This window comes from Diadema antillarum, unplaced genomic scaffold (genome assembly GCF_040938485.1).
Source record: "Diadema antillarum isolate AM-2024a unplaced genomic scaffold, OU_Dant_1.0 seq00000684_RagTag, whole genome shotgun sequence".
Lineage (NCBI taxonomy): Eukaryota > Metazoa > Echinodermata > Echinoidea > Diadematoida > Diadematidae > Diadema > Diadema antillarum.
The window spans coordinates 387,855-405,552 of record NW_027271589.1 but is presented as its reverse complement, the minus strand read 5'-3'; the positions used below and the strand labels follow the sequence as shown (position 1 = coordinate 405,552).

The window sequence follows — 17,698 nt, the reverse complement described above, 5'->3', positions numbered from 1 at the left end:
GAGTTCAAAATAGCAACGCAATGACGTAAACAATGATCATTGTTATGAATTACCAAGAACGGCATCAAAGCGCCGATGGGCGTTCATGGATGGGTGGGTGTGTGTTGTGTCGCTAAAAATAGTGTTAAAAGGCGACAAAAAACATCTGAAAATGGAGACAAAAACTATTTAAAAATGGAGACAAAAGAATTCGACCCATAAACATAACCACAGCCAGAACGCACATTAACACAAAAGAGAAACACGCAGGAATGACGCGCGCACCGGCGATCCAGTAATGTTCCTGGCACTAAATGACGTTCGTCTGTCTTTACAAAATGCAGACTCTATTGACTACATCATGGATCGAGCTAAATTGAGTAGCTCCATGACTACATAAATACTTCCTTGTGTGTGTAGTATGGGCATAAACGTGGAGATCTGTTCCCTAGTTGATCACTAAGTGTGCCGTCGGCGGCCATGAGTAGGGGGTCGTGCACCGGTTGTTAAGTTCCGGAGTACTCAAGTATATGGAAGTCCTGGTAGAACGTACTACTGAGTATATAACACGACAGCTACTCCACTTTGTAACTCCCCCTGACGCGCTCTTCAGCAAATAGTTGTGAACCAATCCCCAACTCTCTTTCTTCTACGAATTAATTTGAGAATCAAGAACTTGAGGAGGTTGTTGGCCCATTCCCCGGATTCGCTGCTTTGTTGATGGGACAGAGGCCCGGTCTTGAGACGAAGGACATGCTTCAATTCACCTACGAGCCGCTGAAGAAGACACAAACTGTGGCATAATTTTTAGATACACGTGTCAGGTATGTATAAGTACTTTTGGTGTCACGACATTTGCTCCTGCGACAATATTGCTCCGGTCTCAATTTCTCCAATTAGGACTTGGGGTTAGGGTAAGGGTTGTGATATAATAGAGTTTTAGGTTAAGTTTGATGTGAGAATTAGGATTAGGGCTATTGGTTTATGTGTTTTGGGTAGGATTTATAATCGGGTCATAGCGTGCAGATATTTCATGGTGTATGGGAGCATTGTCGCAGGAGCAAATCTAATGTCATGGAACCGTACTTTTATGCTTTCCACACACCTTTCCTGTTTTTTGTCTGATTACAAAGGATCAAAGTACTGTGTTCCTATTCTCTTTATGTTCAGAAGTTTACAAAGTCATTTCTACGCCAATTCTAAAATGGAGTGAATTTGCATTGTTAGCCCAGTTCAAAGGACTATATCAACAATAATAAATATGACGAATAAAAATGCGTTTCATATGAAACCGTGTGCATAACCCGACATGCCTAAAACGGGTTCATTTCATGACAGTGCCGATGATATTGAAAGAACGCTTCTTTCCTTTGATATGTGAGCTTGGCTTTACTCGATTAAAGAAAAAAGATTATACTATATTGTCTGCTTTGCACGGTCACTCTGCTATCACTGTAAGAGAGGGATCGAAAGAAAAAAAAACAACTAAAATCTCATTCTTACGGGTATGCCTACAGTCACCCCTCCATAATAGTGATCTTGCTAACTCAATGAGTCAAATACGCACAAATTGCAAACATATTCCTATGGGCAGAGAATTAATCTGGCACGCAGAAGGTTAAAAACGGGACAGGGGAGGGATCAGGAGGGGGTAAAAACAGTCATAAATGTAAAACGTTTGTTCCCCCCCCCCATCCCATTACGTATAGCTTCAAATAATATGGTTTCGCCGGGATAGACTTGTTCAGTCGTCGCATAGCAAAATTTGTTTAGCTACTGGCATGCCATTCTGTTCGTTGTCACCTTGAACTCTTCGTGGTACATTGTAGTGCGATAATTTGTAGAGGAGTGAGCACAGTAAATTGAACGACTTATGGCATCAATACTTGATTCTTATCTCGCACTTATTGTTCAGGTTCGCATGGTAAGAACCTATAGCAATATAACTTCCTTCAGTCATTGATCTATTTATACGTTTGTCATCACTGCAAATATGCTTTCTGTCTAAATCGAAAATTTAGTTTGATATATTTTCTTTTCAGTTCTCACAATCGGCAGAGCCATATACCTCAAATTGTTCGTCTTGTTCATTCTTTTCTCCCAGCAGCAGTCAGCTGAAACCGACGTTTGTTATTACACGATCAATACTAAAACGCAGAGGTGAATAAGGTCACAGCTCAGTTCCATCTTCCATTGCTCCTGGTATAGCTGTACGTAGAAAGAATATACGAAGCTTTTAAAGGAAACCAAAAACCGAAGAGAAATGTGGATTGAGTGAAAGCAGCAACATTAGTAGAACACATCAGAGAAAGATAATATAAAGAAAATATAAAGGGAATTCCACGAAAATTCGTTTTCCATGAAGATTACACGTTCCATCAGTTTGATACTGACATAATATTATTATGTTAAGAGTAGAAATTATTCCTCCTGCTTTCTGAAAGCGGTTAGTCAAGTGCTCTTTCATTATGCTAGAAAAGTGGATTTTTGTGGAATTCCTTTTATATTTTATTTTTATTGTTGTCCACACATGACATCATAACTTCTAGTAGTCTCCTCATCCAGCGGTTCCAACACCAAAACTTTTAAAAATTCATAACTGTTGCATCGATTGTGCGATTTTCCTCAAACTTTTATTGATGTGTTCTACTAATGTTGCTGCTTCCACTCAATCCACATTTCTCTTCGGGTTTTGGTTCCTTTAAAGATAGGATCACTTGTTTAGAACTATAAGCTCTGACATTCTATCCCGTACCACCTCTTGACCCTTTTCCTTTGAAATGGTGAACACTCCCCTGCTGTTACAACGACATCACTCACTGCACTTTATCTTTTGTATCGCGAAATGTGTGTTAAGTCGTACAAAAACAAGCAAAAATACCACATAGCTATATTGTGACGGTAGATACCGCTGTACAGTGGGGTGGTGATAAAGCAAACTGACGTTTTACGGTCTTTAGTTTTTGTGGGCGGGGCTTGGCAATGATCCGAGCAGACCGATTCTAAGAACCCATGTGAATTCAAGATATTCAACATGCTGATCAAATATTTGAGAATATAATTCTTTAGGATGCACAGATCAATCGACACAAACACTCCATGCACTTGAAAATACAGTGGGTATCAATACTCAAGACGAAGTAAATTTAGTTAAACTGTTTTCCTTATTTTATTTCTTAATTTGTTACCTCCTATAACTTCCCTTTTTATGATTTGTGATTTTGTTATTTTAATCTGGCAAGTCATTTGTAAATATTATGATTCTTTTTGAATCTTCGAATAAAACAGAAAATGATAAACAAGTTAGTATGTTTTCAGTTTGAATGTACGGAAAATAGCCAAACCTCGTCATGGTCAATATCATAATTACTTCACAAGGAAAGGGTAAATAACACTTTGAAAAATACACTGTTGACATACAAAATGGGCGTATACATTACTGCGATGTGGTGTCTGTCTATCCATGGGGCAACCAACTCCATGGTCTATCATAGTCACGATACTATAATGCATACAGTATAGGAGTAACTGTGGTAAGATATTTATCTCCCTAAATAATGGCAGTGGAAGAAATAGGTGCCTACATCGGCTGTATGTGCTTCGATATCATGTACCTGTTGGTAAAACCAGAGCGATAATTGTGCGCGTTTCCGTATCGATGTGAAAATCAGAGGGACGAACTACAATCATGCAATTCATGATTTGTGTTAGATCTGATGATGCAGTTTGTATACTTCTTCTTTTTTTTATTTTGGGGGGTGGTCGGGGTTGGGTGGGGAATGGATTCACAATGCATAGGCCGTATAGAATTTCGGACTTGTTCAAAAAGTCGCATTTTCTCCTCGCGTTGTCACTTAATTTGTTTCTCCAGAACAAAACGGCTAGTAATATTTGAAATTTATAGGATTAACCTTATGAGAAGACTCCATTAAATGATAACAGGTTTTTGTGGAGGCATGCATCGAGATCTAGATAGATTTATTTTTTATTTTTTTTTCATTTTATTGATTGCTTAAAAAACACGAGTTCTGAGAACCAAAAGTGCATTGCAGAGTAGAAATGCATGCATTTCGCAAATCAAGAATAGAAGTGACTGAGTTGAAAACGGTTTGGTGTGACACTAGAGGCATTTTATCTTGATGACACGCTTCAGAGAAGATCAAATTGAACTAAAATGCACAGGTATTTCCTCTATCTAAAGAATTTAGGTTACAGTCTTTGATGGCATTGTTCATTTATTTCATGGTATTTTCCCTATTTGAATGCCGAATCTGTGCCTTGGGGTGCGACAATGGTGCTGTAAAATGACAAGAAATACCTGTCCACAATGGAACACGAACTTTGACCTTCTATGGGTCAGGTTACGGGGTTAACGATCTATACGATGGAAGAGACCATCCCCTGTCCCTGTTTCTGTCATCCTGAAAAAAGAAAATGAAAAGAAAAGAGAGTACCAACTCGTGAAAATAGAATAAACACAAATGCAGTTGACATTATCGGGCGGTACAGTCGTAATAGAATAGACGTCACTCAGGAGTACACAGCGGTGTATAAAGTGGGTACAATGTGCGACAGCGTGTCATAAACTGTAAACATAATTCCCAGAAAAACAAGCTGAAGAGCGCGCAGACCTCCACCAAACAACTCATTTTCACCCATATTAAGAGTTCCATTCTCTATTATATTCCTATAAATCCCATTGCGTCTTAGAAATTTATATGTATTATACGTTATACAAGATATGTTATCATTTGACATTTGTATTACCTATGTATATTGATTTGAAATGAAAAAAAAAACATGAATGAATGAAAGAATGAAGTTGATCAGCGGTCATCAGATAGTAGGCATTAAAAATGTGATGTTCCCTTATTTTTTCACACTTTTCGTATCATCTTTAGACATTTAACTCCTGTAGCCGGCAGTCATATATTATTTTCAGGATAATAATTTCCCACCCATTTTCATACATCGTATCCATGTTGTTGAACTTATATATTGCTCGTGTGGCGTGATACTGCATTGTATTTTCGTCACTTGTAGAAGAATATAGGAGTGGATTATTCACTTGGCGAGCTGCTGTATAACTCCTGCGCCATCGCAGACGTTTGTGTGGCTCAATGAATCCATATTAATTCTTTCTTCTGTCAATGAATCAAACGTGCACAAATTTCACACATAAACTTGTGGACAGGAGATTATTGTGGCCCAGAGAGACTTAAAGAAGGTGCCTCTGTGTATTTCGTGCAATATATTCTCTTCTTTGTTAAATTCACTTTTATCTTCACAAAGGGCAAATTTACCTTCATACACACGTGGATTGGGTGAATAGAGCAATATTAGTAGAACACATCAGGGAAAGTTTGGGGGAAATGGGGCAATCCATTCAAAAGTTATGAATTTTTTAAGTATCTGCGCAGTCACTGCTAGATAAGAAGACTGTTACAATGTATAATGTCATGTGCGTAGAACGATGTGAAGAAAATATAAAGACAATTTTACAAATTCAATTTTTTTTTTAAAAGTGCACATTTCCTCAACTTATCAACAACATAATCTGTCAAAGGGTAATATCATTCCCCCTACCTTCTGAAGAAGAGAAGTCATGCGTTATTTTATTTTTTTTCGAGAAAAGTGAAAATATGTTGAAATTTCTTTATATTTTCTTTATATCGTTGTACACATAATGACATCACAAGCTGTTGTAATCTTCGCTTCCAGCAGTGACTAAGCAGAAACTACAAAAGTTCGTAACTTTTGAACAGATTGTCTGATTTTCCTCAAACGTTCACTAGTTGATGTGTTCTACCAATATTGCTGCATTCATTCAATCCACATGTCTATGAAGGTGAACCTGTCCTTTTAGGGTTCGTATGATAATCATAAAAGGTTCTTCGATTACTGCATTTCCAGTGCACCGGATGCTGCTTTCTGTCGTCCGAACTGACTGGCTGACGGACGACGATTTGGACAATCACTGACAATGGGAAGTCACTGCATGACCAAGACTCTTTGTTTTATCTCCCTGTTTACGTCATTCGTCTTTTGGGGTGCAGCCAGCCAAGAAGGAGACTGCTTGCAATCCAAGAAGCGAAATGGTAAGCCTTTAAATGCTTTCCCTGTTGTTTTCTCGCTCCCCCCCCCCCCCATTACATTTAATGTTTCCAGGCTAGCATGCCTGTACAGTGATGGGGCATTAAACTGCACATTACTTGAATATGAGACCGTTCTGAAGCAAATAATTTTCACACAATAGGTAAATAATGTGCTCTTAAATGAAGCCCACAATGATTGGAACAATCATCCCCCAGCATTCCCACTGATCAGTTACTAGCCATCCCCTTTGAACCATGGACAAGGACCGTATAGTTTTGTATGGGGCGCCAAGTGTTACATGGCCTATTTCGTTACGGAATCAGTCATTTCGTAGACGAAATGACCATTTCGTAAACAAAATGATCATCTCGTCGACGAAGTTAACATTTAAAAGTCTCTTTCATTACCTTGTTTTTGATGTTCTTCTTTTTCTTCTTCTCCTTCTTCTTCTTTCCCAGAAACTTCGGGCACTTTCCCTATATCATTCCTCTACGAGGCATATGCAGATATTGTCTACGCAGACCGCGACAAAGCGCGAGAGTTGAAATGCCAAGTAAGCGACAATTTCTGCACCATTCACTGGTACTTCGAGGGCAAACCACTCGAGTTGGCGCCCTCCAGCGCCGGCCCCGCTGCAAGCGCGTACGTGCTGCAGAAAAGTAACCAGTCCCTGACTATCAAATCGGTTGGCTGCGGCGACGAAGGGAGGTACACCTGTGTGGCGTCCAACGGGGAGTCGACCATCTCACGCAGCATGACTTTGACGGTATCAGGTACAGCCAGATGTTCCATGATATTCTTGTGACATAGCTCTCATGAAATGTCTGGCACGCTAAACCAAACATAATTTTTCCCACAAAAATGTTACCCCAGTTCTAATCCTATAATTACCACGTCGAACTAAACCTAAAACTCTAACATAGCCCTTATCCTAAACCTACAAGTCCTTGGAGAAATTGAGACCGGAGCGCGTATCGTGTTACTACAGTGAGAACGATGCAAAATAAAGTGTTTGCTCGCAAAACAGTTTAAGTGCCTTTGAAAACGTAAGTAAGTCCATCACCAGATGGAGTAAAATATATTTTCCCAATAATACCTCACTTGTTTCCAACAATGAATATTCTTGATTTTTTTAGTAAAAAAGTATCCTTTATTTTCTTCTTAATTTCTAAAGTTTTTTTCTTTTAAAGCAGGTTTAATCGTTAGTATCTCAAATAAACAGCAGTGGAATTAATCGGTTTACGTTGAAACTCGTCAAATTGAGACACGTAATTAAGAAGTAATTAACTTAAACATTTGTCAGCACAGTCTTTGTGTACTGATGGTTGCAGAAGTGTAGGCCTATTTGATATCATTTTTGTTCTTATTTCTTGCAGTGTAGTGTGGTAAGTATGCAGGAATAAAGTTTTTCCATATGGTGTGGAAATTATTTTCTTCTCTTTGGCACTATTACGGAGACGGTGATAAAAGAATCACGCAGTTTTGAATTATCTTGTAAAGGAACAACAAGTCGTATGCTTGAACTAAATGTAGTTGTTACTATGGGGAAAGTGATGTTCTAAGGTACTATAGGAGGCCCACGTGTGAGCGATTGTTTTAAGTACAAGATTTACTATAGATTGCGACGTTTTTGTCACACATTGTTTATCTGTGGATCGTCATTATTGCAGACCCTATTTCCCCCGTAAGTCCGATCGCCATCCACGAGGAGGACTCGTCGCGCTGCAATAACCTCGCCGTTGCTCCGGGCGGGGACGCCGTGTTCTCATGCACGTTTTACGTGAAGAACCCGTCTTGGGTCATCTCACACGACTGGTACAAGTACAACGCCACCCTGGACACCTTCTTTTCCGTCGACTTCATCCAATGGCATAACTCGGGCTACGAACAGAGTGACGTCAGCAAGACAGAAATGAATCCCGAGACTCCCTGCGCGCATGCGTAAGATTGCGTTATGACTTAAATGTTTTTATATGAATTCATAATCATATACAATATTATTAACATATTTATTTACTTATTCATATGTGTGTATGCGTGTGTTTTTTTTAAGTTTTGAGATTATGTTCATTCTTCTTTTCATTCGCTAGTTATTATCTTTTTCCCCTTTAATTTGGCTACAAAGAAATTTATTTCGCTGAAATATTTTGTGCGTATGATTATTTCTTTCGCATATAGTTGCGTGTGTTTTTTTCTCTTTGTTGCTTTAGAAAAGTTAAATACCAGGTACGAAAGCAGACTATGTATGCATGCTGTATTAGTGTACTGTGTGTAGTAACACCATTCTACAAAGAAGATATGCTGAGATTGCATTATACACGCGACTATATACTCGAATTATTCCTCCCCTCCCCCCATACAGGACTTCATACATCACACTGACGTTGAATATAAGTCACGTGACAGACGAAGCACTGGGCGTGTACATGGTGCGATGTTGGATCTCATCTTTCTTCATGGCTGTGAATCTGACGCTGTCCTATCGTGAGTGTCATTGCAGAAAACAACAATCTATTTCCGGGTTCCACTTTGCGCATGAGCAGAGAAAAGGGTCATACGTACCAACAGGGCATTTTGGTGTTTGAATTCACCGAGAAAAGCACAGTACAAGAGACAGTTGTCGTTAATGCTATTTTTGTTGTCTTTAGGGCGAACTGCTCTATGGGGCGCCAAGTGTCGCATGGTCTATTTCGTGAAATAGACCATGCGACCTTGGCGACCCATACTGCACTGCTATCTCGGTCGTAGACAGGGCTCGAGGATTACATAATTTACACTTGACCTTTTAACATCGATTTCAACATGGGTGGGATGTATGTGTGTAAATTTTATCATTAGATATGTTGGTGTCCGACGGATCAAATCGAATTCCTCGACACATCATTGATTATCAAGGACATTTTAAACACTAGAGTCAATTTCGTTTGTGATCCATGCTTGCGAAAACTAGGCCCTACTAATAGTATTTCTATCTACAAAAACTTGCACATGGCCTTTTCATTTTCTTTGCATTTAAGCAGGTATTACTCGCTTGCAGTTCAGATTCTCGATTTACTCTACACTAAAGCACAAAATATGCACAAAAAACGCACACGCAAATGTCAGCAGACTTTTGTTTTCTTGCAAGTTGTTACATTTTCACTGTCCAGTAACCATACAAAGCGATTATATTTCAGTACGCAAAAGTGTAACTTAATTGTGGTTACTATACTGTGGGTTGCAGCTATAAGCGAAGCTTAGTCTTTCTAATCGTGATGACGCCTGGTCTTGTAATCAGGAGGTCGTTGGTTTGGGGTCATCCCGCTAGACCCACACCCACGAGTCATACACCCCACGAGTTCGACATTGAAAACAGGTACATGAGTCATACAGCTCCCCAGTCATACAGTCTATGAGTTCGACACAAGGCAAATAAAGCCCATGAGTCCGACACTAGGTAAAAACAGCCCACGAGTTCGACAAATATACAACACGGCCCTTAATGTGTCGGTCTCGTGGGCCATGTTAGCTTTATAGCGCAGAACTTATGGGCTGTATAGACTCGCGAGCGGTATGACTCTTGGGCAGTATGACTCGTGGGTGTCGGTCTCGTGACGTGCACCATTGGTTTGAGTCCAAATTGAGTACGTATATGCTCATCATTGCTATTGCTTAAACACTGTATATCAGTGTTTATTTACGTCATAGCAATGAAATGCGTCTAATTAATCAGTTGCTCTAAAGCTAAGTCTTTCCTTCTTTTCCTTGTAATCATTGGTCTTGTAGAAAAGCCTGAGGATACCATCACAGACACAAAAACTATTTGGCTGGTTGCGTGCATTCTCACCGCCTTTTTCCTCACATGCGTGTTGATATGGAAACGCCACGGAGTGGACATCAAGTTGTTGCATCACAGTTATCTCGCCGACCCAGAGAGTGATAGTGAGTTTTCAATTTTGTTTTTCATTCCAAATACGTAAACTGCATGGAGCAAATACCATTTAGCGTAGAGAGCAGGCTATATTACGACTGCAGTGGAATGGTTGCAATCATATGGCCAGTCAAATGTGTTAGGGTAAGAGCTTGAAACAGTAGGAGACGTTTTATACTGTTTCGTTTGCTTTTGAACATCCTATAGCAGACGAAGCTCGTTGTCAGCATTTTTTAAAAAAAAGTGAAAATCAAGCGGACCCATACACGGAAATGCTAACCATCGAGCAACATCCCCTTCCCTTTTTTGGTACTTAAGTTGTGAAATCAGTTGCAAAAACCTCGAAGAGCCAAAGTTTTATTTGCATCTCTCTTTATTGACTGGATTAAGATTGATTTGTTTGGATCGATCGTACAATATTCAACTGGGCTGAATATACTTTTTACAACTTAATTTCAATAACCTCCCCCTTTTTCCCGCCATGTCGCAGGTCCTTTTGCTGACGGCAGCGGCAGCAGCAGTTCAGCGGAAAAACTCTATGACGCTTACATCGTATCCAGCTGTGTGGGAGAGGACAGGGCCTTCGTGTATAACATTCTATGCCCGAGTCTCCAGGGTGATTATCGGCTGTACCTGCGGGACAGGGACGCTTTGCCCGGGTCGGGTAGGTTCACTTTGTGTTTTCATGTTCTTTTTTTCACAGTAATTCAGAAAAGGCCGGGCTGGGCTTCTTCAATTGACTTATATTTAAATCTAGACAATCGCAGTTCCTCCGGATTGCTAGGTCCCAAATCTGCTATGACTCTAGTAGAACGTCGGGTTTCCATAATGCAGATTTCAATGTGCAAGTTTTATGAAGGTTTCAATTTTGGGTAAGTCATTACTATTCCAGTTTGTGCTGGGCTGTGCTGTGAGGCCCAGATCATGTAGATTATTGTGAAGAAAAACATACCAATCAAAATGCAGACCAGTTGTATAGCAGTAACGGTGTAAACCCAGACCAGACGATCCATACTTTGATGGGATACGGACACATCGTCATTTGTCTGTTAATCTGGTTGTTGTTGTTGTTTTGTTGGTTGGTCGGTTTGTTGGGGTGGGGTGCGATATTTGAAAGAATGTCGTATGCCAGCATGTACGACTTTAATCACAACCTCAGAAACAATTCTTCACTAGGATACACTGTACCAACAAGCAAAGAATACCGAGCTGATTTTACTTAGTGGTAACATTCTCCAAGAAAGATATAACTCTTATGATCTGTTTGAGAGAAAAAAAACACACTTTATGTTTAATTGTCTCCGAGGATTAAAAAAAGCAAGTAATATCTTTCGACTAGAGGTCAGTTTGAGGTCATGGAGGTCATTTACGTTTTCTCTATCGTTGTGCTTGCCTCCATAGTGACGTGTGAGGACATTGTTGAGGCGATGGAGAAGAGCCACAGGTGCATTGTCGTACTCTCGTCCGATCTGTGTCGATCGTTATCGCTGTCTTCGTCATCGACGTCCCATTCATCGTATTCCCTGTCGGCGTCAGCTTCGGAGCCGGACGTCGGATCAATGTGGGCCACGAAGGAGCTCGAGTATGCCTTCGATCGCATGTGCACGCACCAGCACCAAATCATACCTCTCGTCTACCGTGATTTCGAATTCGATCGTCGTGTTGTCGATCGGAACGATCGCACTCTGAACATGATCGAATACATCGTGCAGAATCTGACCTGTCTAAGATGGCGGCAGAGAAGCCAGGTCGGGCTAGACGCATGGGCCTTGAAACGAATTCGCCTTCGACTTCCACCGCCTAAGAGAAGAAGAATGGGATCCAGCGAGACGAGTAGAAACAGTTCGAGGCTGCCATCATCATCAACGTATCTACCGGATCGGTTATCCAGTCAGGCATCACCGGATTTATCCACACCACCTTCAAACACTGCATTTACATCGATACCACTGTCCGTGTCAGAGCACAGTGCGCCCAACTTACCATTAACCGTCATTCCCACGATAAGCGGGACCACGCACACCTGTTCGCCTGTGTCTAACGGGCCATCGTCCACCTCATGGTCCCCATTATCCCATCTCTCGCTATCTCCGTGCCCACAAAGTTTATCATCGAAAGAACCTACGTCGTTGTCGCTCTCGAGTCGCGACTCGGGAATATGCGGAGACGATCAAGAAGAGACACCCGACGCGACACACAAGCCAACTTCACCGGTTTTCGTTTTCCCTGTCGCAAGGTTTCTGACGTTGCCTAGGATCAAACGGAACAACGATTTTCTTCTCATTGATAACGAGACGCTCCCAGGTGGCTTCGGGTCCAGCGACTAAAGCAGCTGGAATGAATCATGTTTGCGTCAGATTCGACATGGACATTTCCTTTTGCCAAGGCTCACCATTTGCCTAAAATTGCTTCGACGAACCTGCGTCGTATAGAACGGATAGTGCATTCTCATCAAGCTGTGTGTGATGAAAATCATCAGAATTTATCTATGCAAGTTCATCATTACATCCTGCCGTTGTGTGAGTGCTTCGGACGGCTGCGAGAACTATGTGACTAAATTCCGAGAATCTTTTTCTTTTTAATTCTTGAGATAATCTCAATAACTTGATTGAATGCCACTGTCGAAATATCGCATAGAGTTCTTTCAAAGGTGATTCATTAATGTATCACATTGATGTACAACACTTTTGTAGACTGTCACAAAGCGATCGTGTTCAGTGGTGAGTTAGATCAGTCGGTAGCGCGTCCTCCTCACTATCCAAAGGACCCCGGTTCGATTCCCAGGTCTCACTGAGCAATGTTGTGTTTAATCACACCGTCCCCTCTAAAAGTAAGAGGCAAAACACCCTGTTCCTCGGATAAGACATACCACCCTTAATGGAGGTTCCGTGTGTGATAGAGTCACAACTCATGCTCGCAGAAGATCCCGCTTCATTTATTCATCGCCAAGAGCAGGGTGTTTAACCCAGTAAAGTGGTCCCGCCTTACAAACATCGACATCGTAAAGAATGACAAAAGTGGTGAAATTAGAGACATTTTCACGGATATGCATACCTTCATAAACTGTCATGTAACAGATGATTTTGCTGATGCAAACTTGAAAGTTTAGTAACAAGGAAAAGATGAATTGAATAGCTCGTAATCAGGTCCTGCAGGATACAACGTCTATGAAGTTGAGTTCTTGAGGAAACTGGCCTGTATGGAGAACAATAAATACCAATATCCTTATCTATTTGTTAATTTTTGAACAATATTTTTATATGTACAAGTGTATAAGGAAAAATTTCTTTGTCTTGTTGTGTCCGCCTTCTGGTTTATTTAAATCGACTATGAGGGGACTTTTATTTTTTGTCCTGCAAAATAACTGACGCATCATGTTGTTCATTGAATCTTATTCACACGTCGCGTGCTATAGGCCTTCGTGGATTTTGTCTGCAATTGTAGCATTTCATTGCAATATGCCTTCTTCCTTTACGATTTGCGATGCCTATTGCGAAACGTATAATACGTAGTCACTGAAATAATCAATCCCGTACCGTGCTAAAAAGCCTATAATGGCTTACAATTACTACGTTGTATATACATAGGCCTACTATTTTTGTAATCACGCTACTTGTACTTGGCTGCATGAAATTCGTCTTCCGATTCCAATACTTGTAAACTTGTAACGAGACATCCTCATCCATTGGATCATTTCCATCACCAAATGACACACTGCGCGACTTTCTAACCTGGAGAAAAAATACAGTGTGCATAGCTGTGGTGAAGAATATGTTTTGGCTGGAACAGTTAGCTGGAGCAAAGGAAAGTTGTATTTCTCCTCCGGGTTCTACATATCCCTCTATCTTCCCGTCAGCAGCTCAAGCTCTTTTTACCTTCTGCCTTCTGCTGTACATACCAGCATATTTTGGCCAGTATGCGTTTCTTATCCAGAACAAAAGGTGGCGCTAGTCATAACATATCTGCAGTAACTCTGTATGAATCCAGTTGAGGGGCAAAATCTGAAGAATGAAATGTGGTTTTATATGTATAGTTACTTCCCTATTATAGGCGTCTATATCTATATCTGCTGCAGATGCAATGTATTGACCTACAATGTGTATATAGGGCCTACTATTGAATTATTCCCTTTTGTTCATTAACCATTACCTTTCGTTATCTTCTCTGTTTTCTACACGAATTCAAAGTATTCCAAAGTGCTCGCTAAAATGAGAATTTGGAACAATAAACAACAACGACAACTACAACAACAACAACAACTAAGGAAGATTATTTTAGAAGACTTGACATCCGGCTAATCTTGTTTGTGCTTTCCCATGTGTTCCATTTTGTGATTCTTGAGTAAATTGTTCTTTAATAAATGTCGATAAATGGAAATGCGCAATGTATGGTGTTCAGTTCCATGTTGTATTATGTGTGATGCTACACAGCAGTTTTTAAGCTACTGTTATGATGCGACTATGCCAATGTTCGGCAACATAAACTACCATAGCAACAGTAATCGGCTGTAGGAATTCTACGAGCTGTCACTGAAACTGCATTTCAGAATGCATATGTATTAAAGGGGAATAATATATTTCCTGAAAGTTAGCTTATGCAAATCAAATCAAAATAATGAGAGAAACCAAGAAAGTTTCAGCAATCTTTCGTTTTTATAAATAAAGAAAGTTAATGATTTGTGAACTTACATTATAATTGCCCTGAGCATGAATTTCATAAAATCTCTTGTGTTATCAGTGACGGAATTACATGAATATATAGGTCTTAACATGGATAAACCTAACGGGATTCAGTGATTGTAAAAACAAACAAACAAACAAACAAACAAACAATCAAACAAAAAGCAAAACAAAAACAAAACAAAAACAAAACAGAACAGTGAGCACATTGAGGGCACATTTACTATTGGAAATCTATTCGATGGGGAAATGAACATTTCTGATTATAACACAACAGAGCAAATTTTTAATGGGGATTGAGCCGGCGGCAAGTGATATCACACAATTCGAATTTGTCTTGATTGATCACAACTTCAGAAACTCATAGCCTTCTCAGTTTCATCAGAATTGTAACAAATTTTCCTGTTTTGTTCCTGCAATTCTTCTGCTTCTTTTTACCCAAACCGATTTTCATGGTGTATTTAAAAAACAACAACAACAACCACAACAAAGGAATCCTACCAAAAGATGGGTCCTATCTTTATTATGACATCTTTGTTTTTGGATAATAAATCTCGGTCATTTCAAAACAAAATTTCATCAAATAAAAACTTAAATTCCTCTTAGAATTGTATGCTCTTTAATATTTCAAACAAATGGCTTCTCATTCTCTGAATCCCCATCTCAATTAAAATTATACCATCCCTTATGTTGATCGCCCGTTATTCATTCATACGCCATAGAAAGGCGTAGGTGGCATCCTATAGTCTGTCTTTATAGTATACGGCGTTGTCAGCGTCCAGTGCCGTAGAAAATAAAAAACGCGAGTTGTCCTCGAGTCCGAGTGTCCTGAAAATGGAAATGGTCCAGAGAAGAGCTGCGCGATTCACTTTAAATCGCTACCATAACACCTCGAGTGTCACCAAAATGCTACAAGAACTTAATTGGACCACTCTGGAACAGCGCAGAGAAAATGACAGGCTAATTATGATGTACAAAATACACAATAATCTCACTCCTATTTCAGCACAGGACTATATCATCAAACAGGCTACTCAGTTAACGAGAGCCTCGCAACCACACTCCTGGTACCATATTCGAGAACTGAATCGCATCGCCATTCGTTCTTCCCAAGAACTGTAAGGAACTGGAATTCCCTGTCGTCAGAAATTGTTTCAGCGCCATCTGTGGGATCATTTCGAAACCGTCTAACGGTTGATCACAGTGGCTAGTATTTTCGTCAAATTTTCTATGTGCTTGTAAATATCTGTAAATAAATTGTATTATAATGTAAATAGCACCAGTCTGCAAGAATCTTCAGTCTATTGAAGGAGGCAGACTTAATCAGAAGAAGAAGAAGAAATTACATCAAAAGGAAGACACGTTCACTCAGGCATATTACATTATAACAATTTAAAAATGCTCCAATAAAATCAAAGCCTCACCTTGATCGGGTAAATTCTTAGATGGCGTATTGCGATTCCGGCAAACCTTTTGGTTAATATTTCGCATTTTCGTCGTTACCCAACGAATATATTGTTATTACAGCGTTATTCTTCACATTTCTTAGGCATCACGTTTGGAGTGAAATTTGACAATCTTTACACGCGTATCATATCAGAACTGTGTAAAGTAGGTTATGGGTCAAATCTTGTTTTGTTTACATCACGTGATAGAGAAAAGTTTGGTTAATTGTGACGTTTGAGCGCTCTTAGTTGTTGCGAAACGTCCGTTGCTATATGACGAAAGGTGCGCGCATCTCATTGCGCGTATTTTGGTTATTTCATGGACGACGACCACATACGTTTTATGGGGGAGACCTTTACGACACGTACACATAAACGTGTTGCTATGCTAGCGCTAGCTAGCATAACAGTGCAGTATCAATGTTGTTGTTGCTTGGGTATCCGATTCATTCATTACTAACTATGTGGGTATGGGTGTCTACACAATGCTTTGGCGATGACAGACCAACTTTCAAAGTTCAAATTGATTCGCATTCGTGGTTTTCTTCTGCATGTCACTTGTATGGAGGTGTAACAGCAGAATATGTAATAAGTATGCCACGCAGAACAAGACGGAATTGCTCATGGTTCTACTATCACTAATCAGGTCTCCGTCACTGTGAGCAGTGTAGCGAAAGGGAACAAGAGAGCAGTTTCTGACGGTTCAACAGTAACACTCGAGTGACTCACGACAATGCTGCATTTGCTGTTGCCACACAACACCACATTCGTCGATTTCCGAAAAGAATGACGACCTCTGATTCTGAAGAAGGTAGGCCTTTAAGAACGTTTGGTTAGTGTGTCGGGTATCTCGTAGGATCTAACGGTATGCCTATCCACAGCGGGTTTAATTTTTATCATTAAGAGTATTTAAACGTTAGGATTCAGATGTTACATGTTTTTGCGCGCTTTGTCGACTTGAAACAGTCTCACTTGTTTAAGGTAGTAGCAGTGTTAGATCTCGGTCAGTAATATATTTTAATGTCGATTATTTTAAAACAATTTGGCTATAAAATGGTATCATGTGAATTAACTTCTTGTATTAACGTTAATTCTTACACTTGATCATGACCGCGACTGAACCCGAGCGAGCGGAGAGAGAGCAAGGGGGGGGGGGGGTGGGGGGGTGGGAGGGGAGGGTGTGGGAGGGGGAGTGGTTGTGGTCTATGTATCCCATAAAACTTCTTCCATGGTGACAAGTTTTTGCATTTTGATGTTGTAAATGTTGCAATTTGACGTAAGTCGGAGGGGGGTGTCCCCCCTCCCACGTGAGAACTTTTTGCATTTTGATGTTGTAAATGGTGCAATTGCCAATCACGTTTGGGTCTTTTATTGTTTTGAAACAGTCCAATTGTTTAAGGTAGCAGAATAATTTGATGTAGATTACAATGAACAATTTTGCCTATAAAATGGTATTATTTGAATAAACTCATTGTATTAATTTTTACGATGAATAATTATCATGAACGCTGTCTGTTAAGCAATTCAAACAGGAAAAACAAGCACACGAAGGTGTAGATAAGGGGAATTTCTCCTCCCTCACGAAGGAG

The 17,698-nt window shown here is 40.1% G+C and overlaps 1 protein-coding gene across 1 annotated transcript; it reads left to right on the top strand.

Annotated features, from left to right (window-relative positions):
* The first annotated feature begins 558 nt into the window (after positions 1 to 558).
* LOC139737158 (uncharacterized) lies at positions 559 to 12,312 on the top strand. Its single transcript, XM_071647835.1, has 8 exons — positions 559 to 803; positions 5,893 to 6,077; positions 6,534 to 6,848; positions 7,746 to 8,016; positions 8,438 to 8,559; positions 9,841 to 9,996; positions 10,476 to 10,649; positions 11,387 to 12,312. The coding sequence occupies exons 2-8, from the start codon at positions 5,963 to 5,965 to the stop codon at positions 12,310 to 12,312; spliced, it is 2,079 nt and encodes a 692-aa protein (XP_071503936.1). The 5' UTR covers positions 559 to 803; positions 5,893 to 5,962.
* Positions 12,313 to 17,698: the final 5,386 nt, after the last annotated feature.

Coding starts and splice junctions, on each gene's coding strand:
- LOC139737158 (XM_071647835.1), top strand. CDS start 5,963: ATGGGAAGTCACTGCATGACCAAGACTCTTTGTTTTATCTCCCTGTTT. Junction 8,017..8,437: donor GAGACTCCCTGCGCGCATGC/GTAAGATTGCGT, acceptor CCCCCCATACAG/GACTTCATACATCACACTGA. Junction 8,560..9,840: donor GAATCTGACGCTGTCCTATC/GTGAGTGTCATT, acceptor TTGGTCTTGTAG/AAAAGCCTGAGGATACCATC.